The sequence below is a fragment of the Arachis duranensis genome, chromosome 9 (genome assembly GCF_000817695.3).
Source record: "Arachis duranensis cultivar V14167 chromosome 9, aradu.V14167.gnm2.J7QH, whole genome shotgun sequence".
NCBI lineage: Eukaryota > Viridiplantae > Streptophyta > Magnoliopsida > Fabales > Fabaceae > Arachis > Arachis duranensis.
The window spans coordinates 70386204-70399437 of record NC_029780.3 but is presented as its reverse complement, the minus strand read 5'-3'; the positions used below and the strand labels follow the sequence as shown (position 1 = coordinate 70399437).

At 36.7% G+C, this 13234-nt stretch overlaps 1 protein-coding gene across 1 annotated transcript; it reads left to right on the top strand.

Annotated features, from left to right (window-relative positions):
* The first annotated feature begins 848 nt into the window (after nt 1-848).
* Nucleotides 849-11843, top strand: LOC107465888 (type II inositol polyphosphate 5-phosphatase 15). Its single transcript, XM_016084861.3, has 12 exons — nt 849-1883; nt 3201-3453; nt 6594-7386; nt 7932-8056; nt 8400-8484; nt 8770-8935; nt 9038-9075; nt 9167-9419; nt 10203-10326; nt 10426-10786; nt 10953-11322; nt 11561-11843. The coding sequence occupies exons 1-11, from the start codon at nt 1103-1105 to the stop codon at nt 11307-11309; spliced, it is 3336 nt and encodes a 1111-aa protein (XP_015940347.1). The 5' UTR covers nt 849-1102; the 3' UTR covers nt 11310-11322; nt 11561-11843.
* Nucleotides 11844-13234: the final 1391 nt, after the last annotated feature.

Sequence of the window (13234 nt, the reverse complement as noted above, 5' to 3'; positions counted from 1 at the left end):
TTGTTGCTATGCTTCTTATTCTGATTCTATTTCTTTAAATTCATTGTTATTGGGTTTCTGATTTTGTTCTTCTTCTGATTTCATTGTTCTTTTGATTTCTTGTGTTCTTCTGATTGTGCTACTCATGATGAAGAAGAAGAAAAAAAAGAAGAAGAGATGCTGTGATGGAGAAGAATAACGGGATATTTTGGTGACGAAAGAGAAGTGTATTTCGGTTCGAAGGACGATTTTAAAACCAAGTTAAACCGTAGAGACGATTTTGTATGCAAAAAAGATTGAGGATGAAAAATTTTTTTCGACACATACCTTAAGGACCAAAATCGTACTTAATTCATATCTTAGCTTTGAAAAAATATAAGGCAAAATACAACTAGAAATGACAAAAAAAAAAACCACACCTACGATTACTTGCGCGACGGGGAGGCTAACGGAGATCGATTACGATAAATTGAATTAGATTTTGCAATTTTTCCTTCTACAATATCTTATCATAACATAAACGTAAAAGAAATAATTTTTTTATAACTTTTCAGGGTTAATGATTTATTTATTATATTAAATTTGTGTTTGAATTATATTTGATTTAATATATTTAATTAAATTATACATCAAATTTTATTATAATGGTATTAATTTTTTAAAAAAAATTAAAATTAATATTTATAAATACCTACAGGTATCATTCTCTCTTGCCGAAAAAATAAAATAAAATAAAGGGAAACCCAAAGCAAAAATAAGATGATGATGGGAGACATTTTACTAGAAGGTGGACAGCCATTGCAAGTAACAAGTAACAACGTAAAGACAAAAGAACATACCTAAAGAAAAAGTAAGGCAAGGCATGTTGTGTTGTGCTCGAACAAACAACCGGGTCAGCTCACAGCTCACAGCTCACCTGTCCAAATTCCACTTTCACTTCTCAAATCTCAATTATTCCCAGTCTCCCTTCTTCCTCTCCCAGTCTCCCCTTCTTTTCTCCCAACCAATTTCAACTCAATCCAACACTCTCAGCAAAATCCCCACAAACAACGCCGTTTCATCCTGCCTCTGGCTCTATCCCTATATTTCCTCCGATCCTCGCAATAGCAACTAAACGACAATAATGGATCCACCTTTCAACCAAAACGACGTCGTTTCATCCTCACACACTCGCCACCACCACTCTCCCACCCTTATGTACTTCCCTTCTTCCGATGACGACGATGATAACGACGTCGTTACGCCCTCAGCTGCTTCCATCCACTCCACCACCAAGCGCCTCGACTGCATGCTCCAGTTTCTCGACCGCAAGCTCTCCACCTCCACCGCTCCCTCCTCCGACCAAAGTAGCAACCGGCCGATGCGGGAATTCGTCTCCCGAGGCGGCGGCACAGGAATCTTCCGCCTCCCACCCCGCGCGGCGGTCCATCCCTTGCGGCCGCCTAGTCTCGAACTCCGGCCTCACCCTCTCCGCGAGACGCAGGTCGGTCGGTTCCTGAGGGCGATTTCCGGCACGGAGTCGCAGCTGTGGGCGGCGTCGGAATGTGGCGTGAGGTTCTGGAACTTTAAAGATCTGTATTCTTCTTGGGAAGAAGGAGATGGAGATGGAGAAGGAGGAGGAGGATGCAACGTTAGGGTTGGGGACGAAGAGAGTGTGCCGTTTCGGGAATCAGTATGGACGTCGGCGGCGATGTGCTTGGTGGCGGACGATGGGAACAGAGTAGTGTGGAGCGGGCACAGGGATGGAAGAATAAGGTGCTGGGTGATGGACGGTGGTGATGGTGACGGTGATGGTGATCGTGTGGTTTTCGAGGATAATAGGAAGTTGAGGAATCCTTTCAAGGAGTGCTTGTCTTGGCATGCTCATAGAGGACCTGTTCTCTCCCTCACTATAACCTCTTACGGTGATCCTCCATTCTTCCGTTCTTTACTTTTCAATTTATTTATTTCTGCTTTCAAATTTTATTTACTGTTGATATCCAATGAGGTGTTGGACTGCTAGTTCATGGATAAAAGAGTGATATACCGATGGTTCATATGAATTAAGCTCTCTATTATTTCCTACGTGACAATTCCTGAACACGATGTGGTCATAACTCAACCATGTTTTAAAATGAAAAAAAGAGAAGAGTGATCAAAATTTTTTATGGCGTTTTTAAAATGTTTTTCTTTAGCTTATATTTTTTGGAATAAGTTTAGAAATAATTTGCATTGTTAATTACAATTATAAGAGATCATCTAAAATGTTCCATATATTTAGAAGAGACATATAAACATTGAAAATTGCTAGTTTGTAATTTCAATATCACCAAAATAGTCTTTCCATCATTCCGTTACTAACGATGTCAAAATTTGTTGATGTGACACGCTAAGTGATACCACAACACACACCTAGTAGTCCTAATTGGCGACTAACATAATAAGTTTATGAAATTAAATCAAATCAATGCTAAATTGAGGGATTCCAATGCCTTAAGTTCTCCCTCAATTAGGTTTTGATTTAATCTAATTTCATAAATTTATTATGTTAATAGTCAATTAAGACTTCTATGTGTGTGTTGTAGTATCACTTAACGTGCCACATTAACAAATTTTGGCGTTGTCAACAAAGAAAATGACAAAGGACTAATGCGATTAATTTAAAATATTTGAAAGACGAATTTGATTAAAAAATTCTTTCGGGGGCTAATTTGGAGAATGAGTGATCTTTCAGAGACTAATTTGACCATTTACTCTTTTTTTAATATGTTATACATATGTTGTGTCCCGTGTTTAAAAGCCGTTTGCAATCCCGTGGCAGGGTCGGTGTAGCTTAAGACATTGTATACTTGTATTAGGAACCTTCTTGATTATAATACTAATAATAAAATTTTTTCATTAAGACGGAAGAATAATACAAGATAGAAAATAAGGATATGCTTGATTTGTATTTTCATTTTCCATTTTCAATGTTTTTTGTTTTCAGAATTTTGTAAAGGAACATCCTTGATAGTAAATTGTTATAATAAACAAAAAGAAGTTATTTTAAGTTGTGATACATTGTAGTGTTAGTAACCTAAATGGATACATACTTTCTGATATTTAATGTATGGAAAACTATTGATATGAAACAGAATAAATTGACAGTGGTCCTGGTTTTCATTGATGAATAAAAATTCACGTGCTTGTTATGATACATTGTTTTTTCTTGGTCTTACTTTCCATTATTGACTTGAATCCAGGGGATCTATGGTCGGGTTCGGAAGGAGGAGCTATAAAGATATGGCCTTGGGAAGCTCTTGAGAAATCTATTTGTCTTACGAAGGAGGAGAGGCATATGGCTGCCATTATGGTGGAGAGGTCCTATGTTGACTTAAGGAGCTATCTGCCAGCAAATGGCTCCAATAATATGCTAACTTCAGATATAAAGTACTTGGTATCTGATAATTCAAGAGGCAATGTTTGGAGTGCTGGTTATTTTTCATTTGCTTTGTGGTAAGATTTATGTTCTATTCTCTCTTGGTTTGAGCATTGAACATTAGTTTAGTACACACAGAGATAGAGTGAGAGAGAGAGAAATAGATAGATTTTCAAGTATGCTTATAATTAATATTTTTTTTTCCTATCTTATGTTTCAACATTTCATGTATAGACAGATAGTACATATTTGATATTTGTAACATTATTTTAGGAGAATATTTGAGATGTGTCACTGCCTCCACAATCCATGTTAATATGCGAAATTCGAAAGAATGATTGTATTTTAGCATAACTACAAGTTAGCAAGGTTCAAACAATACTACAATAGTTACTGTTGTAATAGCTTGATAACTTAATTAAGCACCAGTAAGTCTTTTTACTTTCCTAACTTCTAAAGCATGCATCATTGTTTGACCACTGTAGAATATATCATCAGTTTTGCTAGTTACTTACTTTATGTCTAACACCTTTGACGAAGTGTTAATGGAATATGTTGCTAGGATTGTGATAATGGCCCATAGGCCCACTAGAGCATATCTATACCAATTTCTATGGAGAGTTTTTGATGGCAAAAGGGAAATTTTAGTTCACAACTATTACATTGGCAATATTATATAGGACTTAATGCTCAATGGTAAAAAAAAGAGGTGGAAAAGAAAATAAGCTAAATGTTCTTCTACAGATGAGGATGCCAAAATGGGCGAGTTGATACACTATGCAAGATAGGATTAGGAATGATAAATTAGAGAGCAAGCTGGGATGGAGGCGGTTATAGAGGAAGTTATACAATCTTGCCTTACATGGTCTTGACATGTTTGGAGAAGGCCTTTAGAGGGCCTATCAAGGAGTATATTAGATAGAGTAGTGTTTAAGCTAGGGACACTTGAAAAGCCATAGGGGAAATTATTAAGAGAGATTTAAATAGTAATGGTATGAATATGATTTATGATAGACTGATAGAGCATTGTGGAGACTTGATTTATGTATATGATCCCACCTATTGGAACATGACAGATTTATCGCACTGCCATTAGATTAGCTATGTTGTATGGAACAATGTGTTGGAAGGTAAAGGGTAAACATAAACATAAGTTTAGCGTGGACAAATGAAGATGTTTTTATGGATGAGCAGTCATACGCATATGGATAGAAGAATGAGGATATATGAGAGAAAGTTGGAGCAAAACTCATGTTGAAAAGATAGTGGAATCTCTTATAAAGTGGTTTGGAAATGTGGGGAGAAAGTTGGCGGAGCATCTAATAAGAAGGGTGGATCAGATGGACAACAGGCTAGTGATTAGGGATAGATGAAGACCTAAAAAGACTATGTATGAAATGGTCAAGCGAGATCCTTGTGTGAACGATCGCATTGAAGACATGATACATGATAGTGCACAATGACATTGTTTGGTCTATATAGCAGACTCCACCTAGTGAGATAAGGCTTTGTTGTTCTGTTTAGTTGTTTTCTAGTTCACTTTGTACTACATGAATAAGTATTTGTGAAGAGTGTCTTAGCAACAAAAGCAATGACCAAACCTATTCTTACTAGGTTAAAACAAGGGTAACTGTGTATATAGTCACCCACATGTTTGCACAAAAGTGATCTCTTTCTTAGATCCATCTCTGTTTGTATGTGCCAAAGATGTTGTCTAAATAATTTAAAATTAAGAGTTTGATCCTTGCAATAATGAAGTTAAATTTTGGCTCATGGTAAAAGGGCAGAATGTTGGAGTATCTTGGGTGTAGAAAGTTAATACAGAGGTGAAAATTGGAGAAAACATCCTACGAAAAGTTAAAAGTTTTAAGTATCTTGGGTGCATCATACAGGATAATGAAGAGATTAAACAGGATGGAAATCATAGGATCTAAGCAAGTTGGTCAAAATGGCGGAGTGCGTCTGGTTTTATATGTGACAAAAAAGTGTTTTTAAAACTTAAAGGTAAATTCTATCTCACTGCTATCAGACCGGTTATGCTTTATAGTACAAAGTGTTGAGCAATCAAAGGAGAACACGAACATAAGTTAAGTGTGATAGAGATGAAGATGTTGAGATGGATGAGTAGTCATACAGATTAGATAGAATTAGGAACGAAGATATAAGAGAGAGAGTTGGAATAGCATCTATTGTGGAAAATATGGTAGAATCGCGTCTCAGATGATTTGGACATGTGAGAAGAAGACCGACAGAGTACTCAATCAGGAGGGTGGATAATGAAAGATGGACAAGGGATAAAAGGCAGAGGAAGACCTAGGAAGACTATCCATGAAGTGGTCAAACGAGATCTACATGTTAACGGTCTTTTTGTAGACATGTTACATGATAGAACTCAATAGCGTCGTTTAATCTATGTAGCCGACCCCACCTAATGAGACAAGGCTTTGTTGTCGTTTTTTTGTTGTTGGTAAAAGGGCAGTATGTCTATACTTTAGGCAAAAGAGGTATTGTGAGAAAAATTTATGCTAAAGATGTCGCAACTATTCATCATGCTAAAGAGCAATAGCACCTGCCTAAGTACTTAAACTTTGAGGATAGTTTTCGTTAACATGATACTTGAAATACAAACTTATTTAGGAGACATTTTTTGGTCCTGTTGATTAAAGTTTAATACAGTAGCCAAAGGTATCTGAACCACACCTATATAATTCCTTTTGCATATTTCAACTCCTTTTACTTTGCACTTACATAATTCTTTTTATATATTTCAATTCTCATTTCTTTTTCTTCATCTTTTTCTTTCTACATCAAATGTTTTTCATATGCTCCAATCTATCACCAAGAAGATATTGGTTAGAAAGCTAGAAACAGCTGGATTAGTAGAGTAGCCAAAGATATTTCCATGAAATTAAACTTCAAAATATGAATGGAGGGGGTTATATATCTATGTGTTCTTATGGTGCAACATACCCATTCCCGTGTGTTCTTTTTAAAATTTTTATTTTTAAATCTGATGCATGTTGCCTACTTGTTGGTGCCCGATGTGTATAGAATAGAGTTGAGAGGGAGAGAGAAAAAAAAAAGCATAACTAGACAGAGACTTCTTTGTTGTTTGATCCTTGCATTCCTCTATATGCATAACGTATGCTTATCTCAAGTTTAGTGTGTGTATATTTGTATATGTCATTTTAATATGCTAGCAATTGATAATATACAGGGATGCTCGTACAAGAGAGTTACTGAAAGTTTTCAATACAGATGGCCAAATTGAGAATAAGTTGGAGGTATCCTCAATACAAGACGTTTCAGTTGACCTCATTTCAGCTTCTAGGAAAGACAAAACACAAAGTTCCATTGGGTTCTTTCAGCGCTCACGCAATGCCATAATGGGGGCAGCAGATGCTGTTCGTCGAGTTGCAGCAAAAGGAGGCTTTGGGGATGATAATCGGAGAACTGAAGCACTGGTGGTAACAATGGATGGAATGATTTGGACAGGGTGTTCGAGTGGCTTATTGGTTCAGTGGGATGGAAATGGCAATCGTATACAGGATTTTTTATACCATCCATTTGCTGTTCAGTGTCTGTGTACATACGGCATGCAAATTTGGGTAGGTTATGTGAGTGGTACTGTCCAGGTATTGGACCTGAAGGGTAATCTGATTGGGGGATGGGTTGCTCATAGCAGTCCAATTCTAAACATGACGATTGGATCTGGTTACATATTTGCATTGGCTAACCACGGTGGTATACGTTGTTGGAGCATTACCTCCCCAGGACCTCTTGATGGCATATTGCGATCAGAATTAAGTGGCAAAGAATTTTTATATACTAAGGTGGAAAAATTAAAAATATTGTGTGGCACTTGGAATGTTGGACAAGGGAAAGCATCTCAAGATTCCCTTACTTCATGGCTAGGCTCTGTGGCCTCAGATGTTGGCATTGTTGTTGTTGGGTTGCAGGAGGTTGAAATGGGTGCTGGATTCCTGGCGATGTCTGCAGCTAAAGAAACTGTAAGTCATTATGTTTTGCATTTTAAAATATAAAATTTGTATTTCTCTATTATTAGCATTCAGCAGAATTATGGGTTTGTTAAATAAGCAATGTTGTGCAACACTTCTTGTATTGAACTATATTTAATTATTTCATCTCATAAGGTTTGAACTTTTAATAGTTTTAAATTTAGTAATACTTGTGGGACATGTGGGTGACAGTTAACGTTGATGGCTTGTGAGCATATTTCTTTTTTAATCTGTTTTTACCATTCCTTAGGTTCCCTGGATAGTTTTAGTATCAGGAATGTGTTCCAACACATTGATCAATCCTATTTCCGTCATTGGTATGGCTAGGAATGGGACAGTGACTTATGAATTACTCTTGTCCAACTATTTCATACTATAAAAATATATTGTTCAACGTATGTATCTATGATTGATTGTTCATGTGATGTTATGTTTATTGTATGTCACTACGTCCATATATGCAGTAAAGAGTATAATTTTGGCTAACTATTCATGTTAATCAACACAATCTGATCCTTAACTCTCAAAACATATAGGTAGGATTAGAGGGAAGTTCTGTTGGGCAGTGGTGGCTGGATATGATAGACAAAACATTGGATGAAGGTTCAACGTTTGAACGTGTTGGATCCAGGCAACTTGCCGGCATGGTCATTGCTGTGTGGTGAGCATCTGAGTAACAATCCAGTGAGCTGTGAAGCATTTAATATGTCTGGAATGATACCTATTGTTTGTTACGAAGCAATATGATATCTATTAAGCTTAGCAATTTGAAAGTTTATTTGTTAAACCTTGTGTACGTTATTGTCTACTTTGAGTACTTTCTTTCCCACTTGTTAGAAATGCCATTTAGGTTTGAAATATATGGATACCTATTTAATATTTGGTCTACTTAGTATATCCTGAAATGAAATATGACGAAAGTCCTGATTCAGTTTGAACATGTCATTACTATTTTTAACTTGTAGGGCTATATACCAATAGTAGTTAGTTTTCTTCTTTTGCAGGGTTAAAATCAACATCAGATTTCATGTGGGGGATGTTGATGTGGCAGCAGTTCCATGTGGCTTTGGACGAGCTATTGGCAATAAGGTAGGTCTGCATTGTCTGCTCTGCTGTTTTGCTTGGTAGGCTAGTTTACTCTATTTTCCAGAGTTATGATAGGGTTTAGCATTTATAGAACATGAATCTGACATGTATAATGTTACAAATTCTACAGAAAAGATAGAGTATTCATTATTCAGAAAATCGTGTTTAAATTTTGACCGTGTCCTATTTTCTTTATTTAGTACTTAAAATTGCTTAAAAATTTATAACAAACTCAATGTGCCTGTTTGGTTATTCTGATCATTGACATGGAAAATGGTTTGCTTACAGGGAGCTGTTGGTTTGAGGATTAGAGTATATGATAAAATAATGTGCTTTGTTAATTGCCACTTTGCTGCACATTTAGATGCAGTCAACCGTCGCAATGCAGATTTTGATCATGTGTACCGAACAATGTCCTTTGGCCGGCCAACAAGCCTATCATATACTGCAGCTGGTACCTTGCTGTGCCTATTCCTGTTTTTCTTACTTGCCTTATCCATGTATTTATTCTGGCCTGTTTATAGATATGGCTTGCCATTGGTCCTTTCTATTGCAGCTGGCACTTCATCTGTTCCGATATTTCGTGGCACAAATGTATGTACATGCTGTACACTTTATTCTTTTACATAATCATTATGCACTCAGTCAGTCAGATGAAGCATTGATTCTTGAGAATAATTTCCAGTCCGCAGAAGGGATTCCCGAATTATCTGAGGCAGACATGATTGTATTTCTTGGTGATTTTAATTATCGTCTTGATGGCATTTCATATGATGAGGCAAGAGATTTTGTTTCTCAAAGATGCTTTGATTGGCTTCGAGAAAGGGACCAGCTTCGAGCAGAAATGGAAGCTGGCAATGTCTTCCAAGGAATGCGTGAAGCAGAAATAACTTTTCCTCCGACGTACAAGTTTGAACGACACCAAGCTGGCTTAGCGGGTTGGTTTTCTCTCTTAAATTCACACCCTTCACTTCTGTTCTGCTATCATCACATCTATGGATGTGGTCGGGTGCAATGAGATGGGTTCTTTTTATTCACAGATCCACATATCAATTCAATCCCTCCATTTTCCAGTTAAAGGGTTGAAAATGATAGTCTAGTTAAAAATAGATGCCTTGGATTGCTACATCTTACTGTGTCATTGAATTTTGACAAATATTGCACTCCATGTTAAGTACCTTGGTTTTCCACTTTCCTTAGGTACTTACCAATGGTATCAAAGTCCTTGGTTGTTGCATGCATAGGCTGGATTACGGTGAATACCAAGTACTGATAGTCCGTAGCGAAGTGGTTACCGTTGGGTTAGTGTCGATAGAGTGAAGCGGTAACTACTTTGCTACCAGCTCAGTATTCGGTATTCACCTTAATCCAGCCTATAGGTAGCCCTTTCCATGACGTCGAAAACCAAGGCTTTGATACCATTGTTAAGTATCTAAGGAAAGAGAAAAGCCACTCCTTAAAAGCTAGCTTTCCATAGATACTTAACACTCCAATTATTGAGTTATCATTAGCATGCACATGATACAGTATAAGACAATAAAATAAGAATGAAAGAACCTAGATGCATATAAGGTTACCATTGCAATCACGCAAAAGTACAATGATTGTTGTTTTCTTTGGCGAATTAGTTCAGGTCACAAATGCTACTGTTTATTTATGAGTTTTCTGTCATCAGGCTGCCGCACTGTTAAAAGATATGACTTCGAATTGTTTATTTGAAGGGTATGATTCCGGTGAAAAGAAACGCATCCCTGCTTGGTGTGACAGAATTTTGTATCGTGATAGTCGCGCATCTTCAGTGGCTGAGTGCAGTTTAGAGTGCCCCATTATCGCTTTTGTATTGCAGTGAGTTCTTCCATTTATGTATATGTCTAAAACACCCTGCCAGAAGGACTTTATTGCTATTGCAAATTTTGTTTTAATTAATCCCTTCACCTTCAATAGGTACGAAGCCTGCATGGATGTGACAGATAGTGACCACAAGCCTGTGCGCTGCATATTTTCAACGGATATTGCTAGAGTAGATGAGTCCATCCGGAGACAGGAATTTGGAGAGATTATTGAATCAAATGAGAAAATTAGATGTCTATTGAAAGAGTTATGCAAGATTCCTGATACTATCATTAGTACAAATAACATAATCCTTCAGAACCACGACACTTTAATTTTGCGCATTACAAACAAATGTGCTGACGAAGACGCCTTTTTTGAAATGAAATGTAAAGGCCAGCGTACCATTAATGAGGATCAGAAGCTGTCTAACCATCAGTTGAGAGGTTCCTTTGGCTTCCCAAGGTGGCTTGAGGTAATATTCTTAGTTCAGAACTTATAGTTTATATAAAATAGTTTTGGCTGCGGAGTATTATTCTTTCTTTCTATTAGCAATGTCCATATAGTGACATCAAAGAAGCAATGTGGTCACCTTGGCAAAGTTGTCCATCTAGTGAATAACATGCACATCTATGATTCAGGTAATTCCTGCAACTGGATTGATAAAACCAGACCATATTGCTGAGGTATCAGTGCACCATGAAGAATTTCAGACTCAGGAAGAATATGTTGATGGCATTGTACAAAACTCCTGGTGTGAAGACTCCAGAGACAAAGAAGCTATTTTGTTTGTTAAGGTGCATGGTAAGTACACTACCCAGACAAGAAATCACCGTGTCCGTGTTCACCACTGCTATTCATCCAAGAAAAGTCCGATAGGCTCTCAACCAAACAGCTCCAGGCCTGTCCAAGGAGGTGTACTGCACCGTTCTGATTTTCAACGCTTGAGCAGTTCATATGATGTTGTTGACCAGCTACAAAAACTGCATAACCCTTAAAGTAACAACTGATGTGAGTGTCTGTATATTTAATGGGTGCAGAAAACCAAGAAAAAAAGGAAGGGGATAATTCTTGTAATGAGTTCTAGTTCAGTTGTTCAGGTTTCAAAGCGATTTTTATAGAAAAATAAAAAATTGAAGATTCTAATACTTTACAAGTGTTTCTAATTTCTATGATACTTGTAAGCAAATGTCTTAATTTTATAAGCATCTTTATTTAAGGTTAGTGATGGGTTGTTTTGTTTTCATAGAGAGCTTGATGTTCAACTTGTAATCATCACTTATCAGTCAATTGAACTGTACAGAGAAAGCAAATGCAATGCAAGTGAAGCAAGGCAACATTGTTTTAGATTCATTATTGATTTATTCAGAGACTCTTCCAATTTATTCTGTAAATGAGTACGTTCTATACCACAAATAGCAACTGACAGGGGGAATCCGGTGTCATGATTAGTGTTCAGTTATCATCGCTATAATGTTGAGTTTGCCTTTCGGATGATAGGTGCTTCCAACAAATATTTCGAGTTTCTGTTATCCCACTATTTGCCTGGAATTTTGTTTCATGGAAGTTTATTTAGGTAATAGGGCTTCTAGATGTATGTAACCTTGATTATTTTGATCACCTATGTAATATTAATAAAATATAATGTAATTTTATAATTCAAATATAATATTTAAGGAAAATGAAAAATCTTAAATAATCTTTTTAATTACCATAGGATGTGTTCAGTGGGTTACTTTTGGACGTGAGGTTCAGACTCCTTTTGGGCAGCTTTCGACTTTTGTTGGTGTCGAGGTGCCATCGTCTGAGTTTCTCGTGAGGAGATGGCAGTGGTACCTGCAAGGGACTCTGATGCTTATGTTAGCAAGGGTTTTCAGCATGTTTTTAGTAAATTGGGTTTTGAATATATTTGAAAGTGTCAGTATATTTATAGTAGAATTGATAACTACCTTTTATAGTAGTTCCACCTTTATTGATGAATGACCGTTCCATTTTTCTAGGAAAGTCGTTGAGATCTTCCTTTTAGATAAATGGGAGATATCTTAGCAGTCGATTACTTATTTAGATAAGCAAAGCTAGTCTTTTTATTGCCGTACCTGACCTCAGGTAGATGTGAATTGTGTTGTATCTCTTAGTTGGGTTTTATTCATTTTGGGCCTGGCTAGCATTTTTAGGCTAATGATACATGCTCAGAAAGACAACAGGAGCATTCTAAGACAAAAGGGCAGAATGAGAATTTCAGACTTCTAGAGGGCCCCATCACTAGAGCACGTGCAAAGAAGCTCAAGGAGAGTTTTGGGAACCTGGCAGCGCTTGTGCATATGGAGTTACATCAAGTTCTAACCAAGAAAGAATGGGCAAGGCCTATTGGGCTAAGTTAGGACAGCAAGAAGCCCAATAATGCTTTCCGAATTCAGTGGGAGGCATAATTTAGTTTTAAATTTCGAAATTCTAGACATTTGTTTTAGTTTGTTATGTGGTCAAAAGTTTGTTAGAAGACTTATTTTAAATCTGCTATGCTTAGTAGTATTTTTAGGGATTTTAAAATTTAAATCAAATATGATCTAATCCAATAAGATCAAATCTGATTTAAATTAGTTATCTTATCTTTTAGTTAATTGTTAGGTGCCTATTTAAACACCTTTGGTGAGACAATTTACATAACTTTGATGAATAAATTTCAGTTGCTTTTAAGCAGTTTTTATTGTATGAGAAGTGAGGTGAGTGATTTGCTTCACTTGTTGCATGAGGAAGATTGGAGGATCCAACACTAAGGTGATCTGCATGGTGGTTTCTTTCAGTTTTCATTCCTCTAATCTAGGTTGTCAAGGATAGATTCTTTGAAGGTCTAATAGAAAAAACCCTTTCGGTGACCTAGGTTGTTAAGAACAAGTTTCTTAGAGGTCTAGTAGGAAAATTCTTC